This window comes from Lampetra fluviatilis, chromosome 79 (genome assembly GCF_964198595.1).
Source record: "Lampetra fluviatilis chromosome 79, kcLamFluv1.1, whole genome shotgun sequence".
Taxonomy (NCBI): Eukaryota; Metazoa; Chordata; class Hyperoartia; order Petromyzontiformes; family Petromyzontidae; genus Lampetra; species Lampetra fluviatilis.
Genome location: NC_136353.1, coordinates 1,905,859 through 1,922,481, shown reverse-complemented (window position 1 = coordinate 1,922,481; position 16,623 = coordinate 1,905,859). Strand labels below are relative to the sequence as shown.

At 58.1% G+C, this 16,623-nt stretch overlaps 1 protein-coding gene across 1 annotated transcript in view; it reads left to right on the top strand.

Moving 5' to 3' along the window:
- LOC144953631 (eukaryotic translation initiation factor 3 subunit C-like) overlaps nucleotides 1–16,623 on the top strand; it is a 54,519-nt gene that overhangs the window by 10,961 nt on the left and 26,935 nt on the right. Inside the window, exons 5-12 of the mRNA XM_078884219.1 lie at nucleotides 227–352; nucleotides 945–987; nucleotides 2,598–2,749; nucleotides 6,235–6,365; nucleotides 8,243–8,405; nucleotides 9,602–9,705; nucleotides 11,938–12,079; nucleotides 15,720–15,818. Coding sequence (XP_078740345.1) covers nucleotides 227–352; nucleotides 945–987; nucleotides 2,598–2,749; nucleotides 6,235–6,365; nucleotides 8,243–8,405; nucleotides 9,602–9,705; nucleotides 11,938–12,079; nucleotides 15,720–15,818 — 960 coding nt within the window. The remainder of the gene's footprint in view (nucleotides 1–226; nucleotides 353–944; nucleotides 988–2,597; nucleotides 2,750–6,234; nucleotides 6,366–8,242; nucleotides 8,406–9,601; nucleotides 9,706–11,937; nucleotides 12,080–15,719; nucleotides 15,819–16,623) is intronic.

Below are 16,623 nucleotides of genomic sequence, written 5' to 3'. Positions count from 1 at the left end.
TCCACCCACTCACTCACCCACTGTGAAGAGGATGGGGGAGTGGAGGAGAGATGTGTATGAGGGATTGGAGAAGAGATGTTGATGAAGGAGGTTGTGGAGAGAGTGGAAATCCTGACATCGTCAAACTCCGCTCACATTTTTACCCACCCCTCCTCCTCACCCGCCACTCCTCACCACTCCTCACCACCCTCCTCACCACCCCTCCTCACCCACGCCGACTCACCAGGTGTGGGAAGACAAAGAGGGCCGTAAGAAGATGAGTAAGATCAACTCGAAGGCGCTCATCAGCCTGCGTCAGAAGCTGCGCAGATACAGCCGCGACTTCGAGACGGAGATTGCGAATCACCGCAAGGTGAGTACGCTCACCGCCACGCTCACCGCCACGCTCACCGCTACGCTCACCGCTACGCTCACCGCCACGCTCACCGCCACGCTCACCGCCACGCTCACCGCCACACTCACCACCACTCTCACCACTACACTCACCACTACACTCACCACCACACTCACTACCACGCTCACCACCACACTCACCACCACACTCACCACCACACTCACCACCACACTCACCACCACACTCACCACCACACTCACCACCACACTCACCACCACTACTCACCACCACACTCACCACCACACTCACCACCACACTCACCACCACACTCACCACCACACTCACCACCACACTCACCACCACGCTCACCACCACGCTCACCACCACGCTCACCACCACGCTCACCACCACGCTCACCACCACGCTCACCACCACGCTCACCACCACGCTCACCACCACGCTCACCACCACGCTCACCACCACGCTCACCACCACGCTCACCACCACGCTCACCACCACGCTCACCACCACGCTCACCACCACGCTCACCACCACGCTCACCACCACGCTCACCACCACGCTCACCACGTGGTGTCGATGTTGTGTCCAGAACCCGGTCCAGTCGGATGAGGAAGGCGACAGCGACGATGCCGGTGAGCGACCTCCACCCCCCACCCACTCACCCCCTCACTCACCCCCTCACTCACCCCCCACTCACTCACCCACTCACTCACTCACCCCCCACTCACCCCCCACCCACTCACCCACTTACTCACCCCCCACTCACTCACCCCCCCCCGCCTACCCCCCCACCGTGCCCCCTACTCACCCCCCCACTCACTCCCCCACTCACCCCCCACTCACCCCCCACTCACTCACCCACTCACTCACTCACCCCCCACTCACCCCCCACCCACTCACCCCCCACTCACCCCCCACTCACCCCCCCACTCACCCCCCCACTCACCCCCCACTCACTCACCCACTCACTCACCCCCCACTCACCCCCCACTCACCCCCCACTCACCCCCGACTCACCCCCCCACTCACCCACTCACTCACCCCCCACTCACTCACTCACCCACTCACCCACTCACTCACCCTCCACTCACTCACCCCCCACTCACTCACCCCCCCGCCCACCCCCCCACCGTGCCCCCTACTCACCCCCCACTCACTCACCCACTCACTCACTCACCCCCCACTCACCCCCCACCCACTCACTCACTCACTCACCCCCCACTCACCCCCCACTCACTCACCCACTCACCCACCCACTCACTCACCCACTCACTCACCCACTCACCCACTCACTCACCCCCCACTCACCCCCCACTCACTCACCCACTCACCCACTCACTCACTCACCCACTCATTCACCCACTCACTCACCCCCCACTCACCCCCCACTCACTCACCCACTCACCCCCCCACTCACCCACTCACTCACCCCCCACTCACTCACTCACCCACTCACTCACTCACCCCCCACTCACCCACTTACCCCCCACTCACTCACCCCCCACTCACTCACCCCCCCGCCCACCCCCCCACCGTGCCCCCTACTCACTCCCCCACTCACCCCCCACTCACCCCCCACTCACCCCCCACTCACTCACCCACTCACCCACTCACCCACTCACTCACCCCCCACTCACCCACCCACTCACTCACCCCCCACTCACCCACTCACCCACCCACTCACTCACTCACCCACTCACTCACTCACCCCCCACTCACTCACTCACCCCCCACTCACCCCCCACTCACCCACTCACTCACCCACTCACCCACTCACTCACTCACCCCCCCACCGTGCCCCCTACTCACCCCCCCACTCACCCCCCACTCACTCACCCCCCACTCACACCCACTCACTCACACCCCACTTCACCCACCCACCCACCCACTCACTCACCCCCCCCCCACTCTGCCCACTCACCCCGCCCACCACTCACACCCCCCCCACTCCACCCACTCACCCCCCCACTCACACCCCCCCACTCACCCCCCACTCCACCCACTCACACCCCCCCACTCACCCCCCCACTCCACCCACTCACACCCCCCCACTCACCCCCCACTCCACCCACTCACACCCCCCCACTCACCCCCCCACTCCACCCACTCACCCCCCCACCACCCCCCCACTCCACCCACTCACACCCCCCCACTCCACCCACTCACACCCCCCCACTCACCCCCCCACTCACCCCCCCACCACCCCCCCACTCACCCCCCCACTCTGCCCCCACCCCCCCAGGCTCTGGTGATGACGATGAGAGTGGGGGGAGTTCCTCTGACAGTGGTGGGGGGGGCCCGGCCAGCTTCCTCAAGAAGCAGCCCCCCACTGTGGGCGGGGAGGGCGTCGCTACGGTGGGGGGGGGCGCTGACCCCAAGAGCAAGTTCCTCAAGGTGGGGGGGGGGGGCTGGGGGGGCGGTGGGGGGGTGTGTTGGGGGTGGTGGTGAGGGTGGCGGTGGTGGTGGTGAGGGTGGTGGTGGTGGTGAGGGTGGTGGTGGTGGTGAGGGTGTAATGGTGAGCGGTGGTGGTGGTGAGGGCGGTGGTGGTGAGGGTGGTGGTGGTGGTGAGGGCGGTGGTGGTGGTGGTGGTGAGGGTGGTGGCGGTGGTGAGGGTGGTGGTGGTGAGGGTGGTGGTGGTGGTGAGGGTGGTGGCGGTGGTGGTGGTGGTGAGGGTTGTGGCGGTGGTGGTGGTGGTGGTGAGGGTGGTGGTGGTGGTGGTGGTGGTGAGGGTGGTGAGGGTGGTGGTGGTGGTGAGGGTGGTGGTGGTGGTGAGGGTGGTGGTGGTGGTGAGGGTGGTGGTGAGGGTGGTGGTGGTGGTGGTGGCGGTGGTGGTGGTGGTGGTGAGGGTGGTGGCGGTGGTGGTGGTGGTGGTGGTGAGGGTGGTGGCGGTGGTGGTGGTGGTGGTGGCGGTGGTGGTGGCGGCGGTGGTGGTGGCGGTGGTGGTGGTGAGGGTGGTGGTGAGGGTGATGGTATTGGTGGGTTGGTGCAGTGAGTAGTGGTAGCTGTGGTGGTGATGGTGTAATGGTGAGCTGTGGTGGTGGTGAGGGCGGTGGTGGTGGTGGTGAGGGCGGTGGTGGTGGTGAGGGTGTAATGGTGAGCGGTGGTGGTGGTGAGGGTGGTGGTGGTGAGTGGTGGTGAGGGTGGTGGTGAGGGTGGTGGTGGTGAGTGGTGGTGAGGGCGGTGGTGGTGAGGGCGGTGGTGGTGGTGGTGGTGAGGGTGGTGGTGGTGAGGGTGGTGGTGAGGGTGGTGGTGGTGAATGGTGGTGAGGGCGGTGGTGGTGGTGGTGAGGGTGGTGGTGGTGAGTGGTGGTGAGGGTGGTGGTGAGGGTGGTGGTGGTGAGTGGTGGTGAGGGCGGTGGTGGTGGTGGTGGTGAGGGTGGTGGTGGTGAGGGTGGTGGTGGTGAGTGGTGGTGAGGGCGGTGGTGGTGGTGAGGGTGGTGGTGGTGGTAGTGGTGGTGAGGGTGGTGGTGGTGAGGGTGGTGGTGAGGGTGTAATGGTGAGCGGTGGTGGTGGTGAGGGTGGTGGTGGTGAGTGGTGGTGAGGGCGGTGGTGGTGGTGGTGAGGGTGGTGGTGGTGGTGGTGGTGGTGAGGGTGGTGGTGGTGAGGGTGGTGGTGGTGAGGGTGGTGGTGGTGAGGGTGGTGGTGAGGGTGAAGGTATTGGTGGGTGGTGCGGTGAGTAGTGGTATCTGTGGTGGTGAGGGTGTAATGGTGGTGGTAAGGGTGGTGGTGGTGTAACGGTGAGAGTGGTGGTGGTGGTGAGGGGGTAACTGTGGCGGTGGTGGTGGTGAGGGTGTAACGGTGAGCGGTAGTGGTGGTGGTGGTGAGGGTGATGGTGGTGAGGGTAGTGGTGGTAAGGGTGGTGGTGGTGGTGGTGAGTGGAGGTGAGTGGTGTATCGGTGAGCTGTGGTGGATGTTCGCAGGGTGATGGTGGTGAGAGTGGTGGTGGTGGTGGTGGGGAGGGTGGTGGTGAGTGTGGTGAGTGGTGTAACGGTGGTGATGGTGGTGAGAGTGGTGGTGGTGGTGGTGAGTGTGGTGGTGGTGATGGTGAGGGTGGTGGTGGTGGTGATGGTGAGGGTGGTGGTGGTGAGTGGTGGTGACGGTGAGCTGTGGTGGATGTTGGCAGGGTGATGGTGGTGAGAGTGGTGGTGGTGGTGAGGGTGGTGGTGAGTGTGGTGAGTGGTGTAACGGTGGTGATGGTGGTGAGGGTGTGACGGTGAGCTGTGGTGGATGTTGGCAGGGTGATGGTGGTGAGAGTGGTGGTGGTGGTGAGGGTGGTGGTGAGTGTGGTGAGTGGTGTAACGGTGGTGATGGTGGTGAGGGTGTGACGGTGAGCTGTGGTGGATGTTCGCAGGGTGATGGTGGTGAGAGTGGTGGTGGTGGTGAGGGTGGTGGTGAGTGTGGTGAGTGGTGTAACGGTGGTGATGGTGGTGAGGGTGTGACGGTGAGCTGTGGTGGATGTTGGCAGGGTGATGGTGGTGAGTGTGGTGGTGGGGAGGGTGGTGGTGAGTGTGGTGGTGGGGAGGGTGGTGGTGAGTGTGGTGAGTGGTGTAACGGTGGTGATGGTGGTGAGCGGGGGTGAGGGTGTGACGGTGAGCGGTGGTGGATGTTGGCAGGGTGATGATGAGTGTGGTGGTGGTGAGGGTGGTGGTGAGCGGTGGTGAGGATGTAACGGTGAGGGTGTGACGGTGAGCTGTGGTGGTGGATGTTGGCAGGGTGATCGTGAGTGTGGTGGTGGTGAGGGTGGTGGTGAGCGGTAGTGGTGGTGAGCGTTGGTGAGGGTGTAACGGTGAGGGTGAGGGTGAGCGGTAATGGTGGTGAGCGATGGTGAGTGGTGTGACGGTGGTGGTGGTGAGGGTGTGACGGTGGTGGTGACGGTGAGCGGTAATGGTGGTGGATGTTGGCAGGGTGACGGTGGTGAGTGTGGTGGTGGTGGGGGTAGTGAGGGTGGTGGTGGGGGTGGTGAGGGTGGTGAGGGTGAGGGTGTGACGGTGAGGGTGTGACGGTGAGCGGTGATGGTGGATGTTGGCAGGGTGATGGTGGTGAGGGTGGCGATGGTGAGTGGTGTAACGATGAGGGTGAGGGTGTGACGGTGAGCTGTGGTGGTGAGTGTGGTGGTGGTGAGGGTGATGGTGGTGAGTGTGGTGGTGGTGACGGTGGTGGTGAGGGTGTAACGGTGAGGGTGAGGGTGTTACGGTGAGGGTGAGGGTGTGACGGTGAGCTGTGGTGGTGAGTGTGGTGGTGGTGAGGGTGATGGTGGTGAGTGTGGTGGTGGTGAGGGTGGTGGTGAGGGTGTAACGGTGAGGGTGAGGGTGTGACGGTGAGGGTGAGGGTGTGACGGTGAGGGTGAGGGTGTAACGGTGAGGGTGAGGGTGTGACGGTGAGCTGTGGTGGTGAGTGTGGTGGTGGTGAGGGTGATGGTGGTGAGTGTGGTGGTGGTGAGGGTGGTGGTGAGGGTGTGACGGTGAGGGTGAGGGTGTGACGGTGAGGGTGTGACGGTGAGGGTGTGACGGTGTGACGGTGAGGGTGAGGGTGTGACGGTGAGGGTGAGGGTGTGACGGTGAGGGTGAGGGTGAGGGTGTGACGGTGAGGGTGAGGGTGTGACGGTGAGGGTGAGGGTGTGAGGGTGAGGGTGTGACGGTGAGGGTGAGGGTGTGACGGTGAGGGTGTGAGGGTGAGGGTGTGACGGTGAGGGTGAGGGTGTGACGGTGAGGGTGAAGGTGTGACGGTGAGGGTGAGGGTGTGACGGTGAGGGTGAGGGTGTGACGGTGCGGGTGAGGGTGTGACGGTGAGGGTGTGACGGTGAGGGTGAGGGTGTGATGGTGAGGGTGTGACGGTGAGGGTGAGGGTGTGACGGTGAGCTGTGGTGGTGGATGTTGACAGGGTGATGGTGACGATGACGACTCTGATTCCGACGACGGCGATTGGGGCTCATCTGACGCGGAGAGCGACTCTGAGTCGTCGGATGGTGAGGGTACGGCGGCCATGACCATGGCGGAGAGGTTCCTCAAGCGGTGAGTGTCTCCTCACCACTCGCTCACCACTCGCTCACCACTCACTCACTCGCACACTCGCTCATTCACTCGCTCGCTCACTCGCTCGGTCACTCGCTCGCTCATTCACTCACCCACACACTGACTCACTCGCTCACTCACTCACCCACCCACTCACCCACTCACCCACTCACCACTCACTCACCGCTCACTCGCTCGCTCACCCACTCACTCACCACTCACTCACACACTCACTCACCACTCACTCACCACTCACTCACTCACCACTCACTCGCTCATTCACTCACTCGCCACTCACTCGCTCATTCACTCACTCACCCCTCACCCACTCACTCACTCACTCACCACTTACTAACTCACCCACTCACCACTCACTCACTCACTCACCCACTCACCCACTCACTCACCGCTCACTCGCTCGCTCACCCACCCACTCACTCACTCACCACTCACTCACACACTGACTCACCACTCACTCACCACTCACTCACTCACCACTCACTCGCTCATTCACTCACTCGCCACTCACTCGCTCATTCACTCACTCACCACTCACCCACTCACTCACTCACCACTTACTAACTCACCCACTCACCACTCACTCACTCACCGCTCACTCTGAGTCATCGGATGGTGAGGGTACGGCGGCCATGACCATGGCGGAGAGGTTCCTCAAGCGGTGAGTGTCTCCTCACCACTCGCTCACCACTCGCTCACCACTCGCTCACTCACTCGCTCACTCGCTCATTCACTCGCTCGCTCACTCGCTCGGTCACTCGCTCGCTCATTCACTCACTCACACACTGACTCACTCGCTCACTCACTCACCCACCCACTCACCCACTCACCCACTCACTCACCGCTCACTCGCTCGCTCACCCACCCACTCGCTCACCACTCACTCACTCGCACGCTCGCTCACTCGCTCATTCACTCGCTCGCTCACTCGCTCGGTCACTCGCTCGCTCATTCACTCACCCACACACTGACTCACTCGCTCACTCACCCACCCACCCACTCACCCACTCACCACTCACTCACCGCTCACTCGCTCGCTCACCCACTCACTCACCACTCACTCACACACTGACTCACCACTCACTCACCACTCACTCACTCACCACTCACTCGCTCATTCACTCACTCGCCACTCACTCGCTCATTCACTCACTCACCACTCACCCACTCACTCACCACTTACTAACTCACCCACTCACCACTCACTCACCGCTCTCTCACTCTGAGTCATCGGATGGTGAGGGTACGGCGGCCATGACCATGGCGGAGAGGTTCCTCAAGCGGTGAGTGTCTCCTCACCACTCGCTCACCACTCGCTCACCACTCACTCACTCGCACGCTCGCTCACTCGCTCATTCACTCGCTCGCTCACTCGCTCGGTCACTCGCTCGCTCATTCACTCACTCACACACTGACTCGCTCGCTCACTCACTCACTCACCCACCCACTCACTCACTCACTCACCCACTCACCCACCCATTCACCCACCCACCCACTCACCCACCCACCCACCCACTCACCCACCCACCCACCCACTCACCCACCCACTCACCCACCCACCCACTCACCCACCCACCCACTCACCCACCCACTCACCCACCCATTCACCCACCCACCCACCCACTCACCCACCCATTCACCCACCCACCCACTCACCCACCCACCCACTCACCCACCCACTCACCCACCCTCTCACCCACCCACCCACTCACCCACTCACCCACCCATTCACCCACCCACCCACCCCTCACCACCCCTCACCACCCCTCACCACCTCTCACCACCCACCCACCCCTCACCACCCACCCACCCCTCACCACCCACCCACCCCTCACCACCCCTCACCACTTGCTCACCAGGGACGGAGACAAGAAGAGCCTCAAGAAGAAAGTTAAGGAGAAGCGGCCGCGTCACCATCGCGACGAGGAGGAGGGGGGGGGCCCGGGGGATGAAGGGGAGGGGCCGGGGGCTGGGGGGGGCGACGAGGGGGGCTGGGAGCAGGTCAAGGGGGGCGTTCCCATGGTAACCGCCGCAGCATCGCCACAGCAACAACGGTCATCGCCGTGACGATCACCGTGACGATCACAACAGCAACCACGACGATCGCCGTGAAGATCACCGTGACGATCACAACAGCAACCACAATGATCACCGTGACGATCACCGTGACGATCACAACAGCAACCACGACGATCGCCGTGAAGATCACCGTGACGATCACAACAGCAACCACAATGATCACCGTGACGATCACCGTGACGATCACAACAGCAACCACGACGATCGCCATGACGATCACCGTGAAGATCACCGTGACGATCACAACAACAACCACAATGATCACCGTGACGATCACCGTGACGATCACAACAGCAACCACGGCGATCGCCATGACGATCACCGTGAAGATCACCGTGACGATCACAACAACAACCACAATGATCACCGTGACGATCACCGTGACGATCACAACAGCAACCACGGCGATCGCCATGACGATCACCGTGAAGATCACCGTGACGATCACAACAACAACCACAATGATCACCATGACGATCACAACAACAACCACGATGTTCATGCACGCCGTGGTGCTGGTGGTTGTTAATGTTGTGGTGGTTGTGGTGGTGGTGGTTGTGGTGGTTGTTGTTAATGTTGTGGTGGTTGTGGTGGTGGTTGTGGTGGTTGTTGTTAATGTTGTAGTAATGAATGTTGTTGTTAATGTTGTTGATGTTGTGGTGGTTGTTGTGGTGGTTGTTGTACAGGAGAAGCCCAAGATGTTTGCCAAGGGCACAGAGATCACGCACGCCGTGGTGCTGGTTGTTGTTAATGTTGTTGATGTTGTGGTGGTTGTTGTGGTGGTGGTGGTGGTGGTGCTTGTTGTTAATGTTGTAGTAATGAATGTTGTGGTGGTTGTTGTTGTTGATGTTGTGGTGGTTGTTGTGGTGGTGGTGGTGGTGCTTGTTGTTAATGTTGTAGTAATGAATGTTGTGGTGGTTGTTGTTGTTGATGTTGTGGTGGTTGTTGTGGTGGTGGTGGTGGTGGTTGTGGTGGTTGTTGTTGTACAGGAGAAGCCCAAGATGTTTGCCAAGGGCACGGAGATCACTCACGCCGTGGTGCTGGCTGTTGTTCATGTTGTAGTAATGAATGTTGTTGTTAATGTTGTTGATGTTGTTGTGGTTGTGGTGGTTGTTGTGGTGGTGGTTGTTGTTGTACAGGAGAAGCCCAAGATGTTTGCCAAGGGCACGGAGATCACGCACGCCGTGGTGCTGAAGAAGCTGAACGAGATCCTGCAGGCTCGTGGCAAGAAGGGGACCGACCGGTGGGGAGCAATAACAACCACAGCAACCACCACCACAACCACCACAACAACCACCACCACAACCACCACTACAACCACCACAACAACCACCACAACAACCACCACTACAACCACCACTACAACCACCACTACAACCACCACCACAACCACCACCACAACCACCACTACAACCACAACAACCACCACCACCACAACCACCACTACAACCACCACTACAACCACCACTACAACCACAACCACCACTACAACCACCACTACAACCACCACTACAACCACCACCACTACACCCACCACTACAACCACCACTACAACCACCACCACAACCACCACCACAACCACCACTACAACCACCACCACAACCACCACTACAACCACCACCACAACCACCACCACAACCACCACAACCACCACTACAACCACCACCACAACCACCACTACAACCACCACCACAACCACCACAACAACCACCACTACAACCACCACTACAACCACCACAACCACCACCACAACCACCACCACAACCACCACTACAACCACCACCACAACCACCACCACAACCACCACCACAACCACCACCACAACCACCACTACAACCACCACTACAACCACCACCACAACCACCACTACAACCACCACTACAACCACCACCACAACCACCACCACAACCACAACCACCACTACAACCACCACCACAACCACCACTACAACCACCACCACAACCACCACTACAACCACCACTACAACCACCACTACAACCACCACTACAACCACAACAACCACCAACACCACCACAACCACCACCACTACAACCACCACAACCACCACTACAACCACCACTACAACCACCACTACAACCACCACTACAACCACCACAACAACCAACACCACCACAACCACCACAACCACCAACACCACTACAACCACCACAACCACCAACACCACTACCACAACCACCACAACCACCAACACCACTACAACCACCAACACAACCAGCTCCACAAACACCACAAACACCACAACCACCAACCACCACAACCACCACAACAACCACAACAACCACAACAACCACCACAACCACCACAACAACCACCACAACCAGCTCCACAAACACCACAACCACCACAACAACCACCACAACCACCACAACCACAAGAACAACCACAACCACCCACCACAACCACCACCACAACCACTACCACCACCACTACAACCACCACAACTACTACAACCACTACCACCACTACAACTACCACTACGACGAAGCTGTCTGTGGTTGTTACGGATGCTGTGAAGATGATGATGGTGGTGGTGGTACTGATATTGCTGTTGTGATGGTGGTGTTGGTGGGGGTACTGATGGTGGTTGTGGTGGTGATGGTGGTGGTGGTGGTGGTGGTACTGATATTGCTGTTGTGATGGTGGTGGGGGTACTGATGGTGGTTGTGGTGGTGATGGTGATGATGGTGGTGGTGGTGGTACTGATTGTGGTGGTGGTGGTGGTGGTACTGATATTGCTGTTGTGATGGTGGTGGTGGTGGGGATACTGATGGTGGTTGTGGTGGTGGTGGTGGTGGTGGTGGTACTGATATTGCTGTTGTGATGGTGGTGGTAGTGGGGGTACTGATGGTGGTTGTGGTGGTGGTGGTACTGATTGTGGTGGTGGTGGTTGTGATGATGATGGTGGTACTGATATTACTGTTATGATGATGATGGTGGTGGTGGCACTGATTGTGGTTGTGGTGATGATGGTAGTGGTGGTTGTGATGATAGTGGTGGTTGTGATGATGATGGTGGTGGTGGTACTGATTGTTGTGGTGGTGGTGGTGGTGGTGGTGGTACTGATTGTGGTGGTGGTGGTACTGATTGTGGTGGTGGTTGTGATGATGGTGGTACTGATATTACTGTTATGATGATGATGGTGGTGGTGGCACTGATTGTGGTGGTGATAGTGGTGGTGGTTGTGATGATGGTGGTACTGATATTTGTGGTTATGATGATGGTGGTGGTGGTGGCACTGATTGTGGTTGTGGTGGTGGCACTGATTGTGGTGGTGGTGGTGATTGTGGTGGTGGTGGTACTGATTGTGGTTGTGATGATGATACTGGTGATTGTGGTGGTGGTGGTGGTACTGATATTGCTGTTGTGATGATGATGATGATGGTGGTGGTGGTACTGGTTGTGGTGGTACTGATTGTGGTGGTGGTTGTTGTTGTTGTGGTGGTGGTTGTTGCAGTGCGGGTCAGATCGAGCTGCTGACGGAGTTGGCGAGTATCTCGGAGCAACACAATCTGGGCTCCGCGCTGCTCGTCAAGATCAAGTTCAGCCTCATCACGGCCTTCTTCAACTACAGCAACAGCCTCGCCACCTGCATGAAGGTTACAGAGACACACAGAGACACACAGAGACACACAGAGACACACGGAGACACACGGAGACACACGGAGACACACAGAGACACACAGAGACACACAGAGACACACAGAGACACACAGAGACACACAGAGACACACAGAGACACACAGAGACACACAGAGACACACAGAGACACACAGAGACACACGGAGACACACGGAGACACACAGAGACACACAGCCTCATCACAGCCTTCTTCAACTACAGCAACAGCCTCGCCACCTGCATGAAGGTTACAGAGACACACAGAGACACACAGAGACACACAGAGACACACAGAGACACACAGAGACACACAGAGACACACAGAGACACACAGAGACACACAGAGACACACAGAGACACACAGAGACACACAGAGACACACAGAGACACACAGCCTCATCACGGCCTTCTTCAACTACAGCAACAGCCTCGCCACCTGCATGAAGGTGCTACACTCACACAGAGACACACAGAGACACATAGAGACACACAGAGACACACAGAGACACACAGAGACACACAGAGACACACAGCCTCATCACAGCCTTCTTCAACTACAGCAACAGCCTCGCCACCTGCATGAAGGTTACAGAGACACACAGAGACACACAGAGACACACAGAGACACACAGAGACACACAGAGACACACAGAGACACACGGAGACACACGGAGACACACGGAGACACACAGAGACACACGGAGACACACAGAGACACACAGAGACACTCGGAGACACACGGAGACACACGGAGACACACGGAGACACACAGAGACACACGGAGACACACAGAGACACACGGAGACACACGGAGACACACGGAGACACACGGAGACACACGGAGACACACGGAGACACACGGAGACACACAGAGACACTCGGAGACACACGGAGACACACGGAGACACACAGAGACACACGGAGACACTCGGAGACACACGGAGACACACGGAGACACACGGAGACACACAGAGACACACGGAGACACACGGAGACACACGGAGACACACGGAGACACACGGAGACACACGGAGACACACAGAGACACACAGAGACACAGAGACACAGAGACACACAGAGACACACAGAGACACACAGAGACACACACGGAGACACACACGGAGACACACGGAGACACACGGAGACACACGGAGACCCACAGAGACACACAGAGACACACACAGAGACACACACAGAGACACACACAGAGACACACAGAGACACACAGAGACCCACAGAGACCCACAGAGACCCACAGAGACCCACAGAGACACACAGAGACACACACAGAGACACACACAGAGACACACACAGAGACACACAGAGACCCACAGAGACCCACAGAGACCCACAGAGACCCACAGAGACACACAGAGACACACACAGAGACACACACAGAGACTCACAGAGACACACAGAGACCCACAGAGACCCACAGAGACCCACAGAGACACACAGAGACACACACAGAGACACACACAGAGACACACACAGAGACACACACAGAGACACACACAGAGACACACACAGAGACACACACAGAGACACACACAGAGACACACACAGAGACACACACAGAGACACACACAGAGACACACACAGAGACACACACAGAGACACACACAGAGACACACACAGAGACACCACACAGAGACACCACACAGAGACACACAGACTCACCACTCAGACTCACCACACAGAGACCAACAGACTCACCACTCAGAGACTCACCACACAGACTCACCACACGGAGACCCACAGACTCACCACACAGAGACTCACCACACAGAGACCCACAGACTCACCACTCAGAGACTCACCACACAGACTCACCACACAGAGACCCACAGACTCACCACACAGAGACTCACCGCACAAAGACTCACCACACAGAGACCCACAGACTCACCACTCCGAGACTCACCACACGGAGACCCACAGCCTCACCACTCAGAGACTCACCACACAGACTCACCACACGGAGACCCACAGACTCACCACTCAGAGACTCACCACACGGAGACCCACAGACTCACCACTCCGAGACTCACCACACAGAGACCCACAGACTCACCACACAAAGACTCACCACACAGAGACCCACAGACTCACCACTCAGAGACTCACCACACGGAGACCCACAGCCTCACCACTCAGAGACTCACCACACAGACTCACCACACGGAGACCCACAGACTCACCACACAGACTCACCACAGACTCACCACTCAGAGACTCACCACACAGACTCACCACACGGAGACCCACAGACTCACCACACAGAGACTCACCACACAGAGACCCACAGACTCACCACTCAGAGACTCACCACACAGACTCACCACACGGAGACCCACAGACTCACCACACAGACTCACCACACAGAGACCCACAGACTCACCACTCAGAGACTCACCACACAGACTCACCACACAGAGACCCACAGACTCACCACACAGACTCACCACACAGAGACCCACAGACTCACCACTCAGAGACTCACCACACGGAGACCCACAGCCTCACCACTCAGAGACTCACCACACAGACTCACCACACAGAGACCCACAGACTCACCACTCAGAGACCAACAGACTCACCACACAGACTCACCACACGGAGACCCACAGACTCACCACACAGAGACTCACCACACAGACTCACCACACGGAGACCCACAGACTCACCACTCAGAGACTCACCACACAGACTCACCACACGGAGACCCACAGACTCACCACTCAGAGACTCACCACACAGACTCACCACACAGAGACCCACAGACTCACCACTCAGAGACTCACCACACAGACTCACCACAGACTCAGACTCACCGCAGAGAGCAGTAATTGTGGTTGGTTGTGGTAGTAATTGTGGTGGTGGTGGTGGTAGTAATTGTGGTGGTGGTGGTAATTGTGGTTGGTGGTGGTAGTGGTGGTGGTAGTAATTGTGGTTGGTGGTGGTGGTGGTTGTGGTACTAATTGTGGTGGTGGTTGTGGTAGTAATTGTGGTGGTGGTGGTAATTGTGGTTGGTGGTGGTTGTGGTGGTGGTAGTAATTGTGGTGGTGGAGGTTGTGGTAGTAATTGTGGTGGTGGTGGTGGTGTTTGTGGTGGTGGTAGTAATTGTGGTAGTAATTGTGGTTTGTGGTGGTGTTTGTGGTGGTGGTGTTTGTGGTGGTGGTAGTAGTAGTAGTAATGGTGTTGGTGGTGTTTGTGGTGGTGGTAGTGGTGGTAATTGTGCTTTGTGGTGTTTGTGTTAGTGGTGGTAATTGTGGTGGTGGTGGTGTTTGTGTTGGTGGTGTTTGTGGTGGTGCTGGTAATTGTGGTAGTAATTGTGGTTGGTGGTGTTTGTGTTGGTGGTGTTTGTGTTGGTGGTGGTAATTGTGGTGGTGGTGTTTGTGTTGGTGGTGGTGGTGGTGGTGGTAGTAATTGTGGTTGTTGGTGGTGGTAGTAATTGTGGTGGTGGTTGGTGGTGTTTGTGGTGGTGGTGGTAGTAATTGTAGTAATTGTGGTGGTGGTTGGTGGTGTTTGTGGTGGTGGTGGTAATTGTGGTTGGTGGTGGTAGTGGTGGTGGTAGTAATTGTGGTTGGTGGTGGTGTTTGTGTTGGTGGTGAGCAGCAGGACATGTGGAACCGCTGCTTGGACAATCTGGAGGAGCTGATGGAGACGATTTTCTCCAACCACAACATCGTCATCGGAGAGCACATCCCTGAAGAGGCGGAGACCATCACCACCAACACCACCACCACCGCTGGCACGACCACCAGCAGCACAGAGATTCTGGTAGAGACACGGAGACACGGGTAGAGAGACAGAGAGACACACAGAGACACACAGAGACACACAGAGACACATCCCTGAAGAGGCGGAGACCATCACCACCAACACCACCACCACCGCTGGCACGACCACCAGCAGCACAGAGATTCTGGTAGAGACACAGAGACACGGGGACACACAGAGACACACACAGAGACACACAGACACACACAGAGACACACAGAGACACACAGAGACACATCCCTGAAGAGGCGGAGACCATCACCACCAGCACGACCACCAGCAGCACAGAGATTCTGGTAGAGACACAGAGACACACAGAGACTCACAGAGACATGGGTAGAGAGACAGAGACACACAGAGACACACAGAGACACACAAAGGCACACAGAGACACAACATCGTCATCGGAGAGCACATCCCTGAAGAGGCGGAGACCATCACCACCAACACCACCACCACCGCTGGCACGACCACCAGCAGCACAGAGATTCTGGTAGAGACACAGAGACACACAGAGACACACAGACACACACAAAGACACACAGAGACACACAGAGACACATCCCTGAAGAGGCGGAGACCATCACCACCAACACCACCACCACCGCTGGCACGACCACCAGCAGCACAGAGATTCTGGTAGAGACACAGACAGAGAGACACACACAGACACACAGAGACACACACACAGAGACACACACACAGAGACACACACACACAGAGACACACACACACAGAG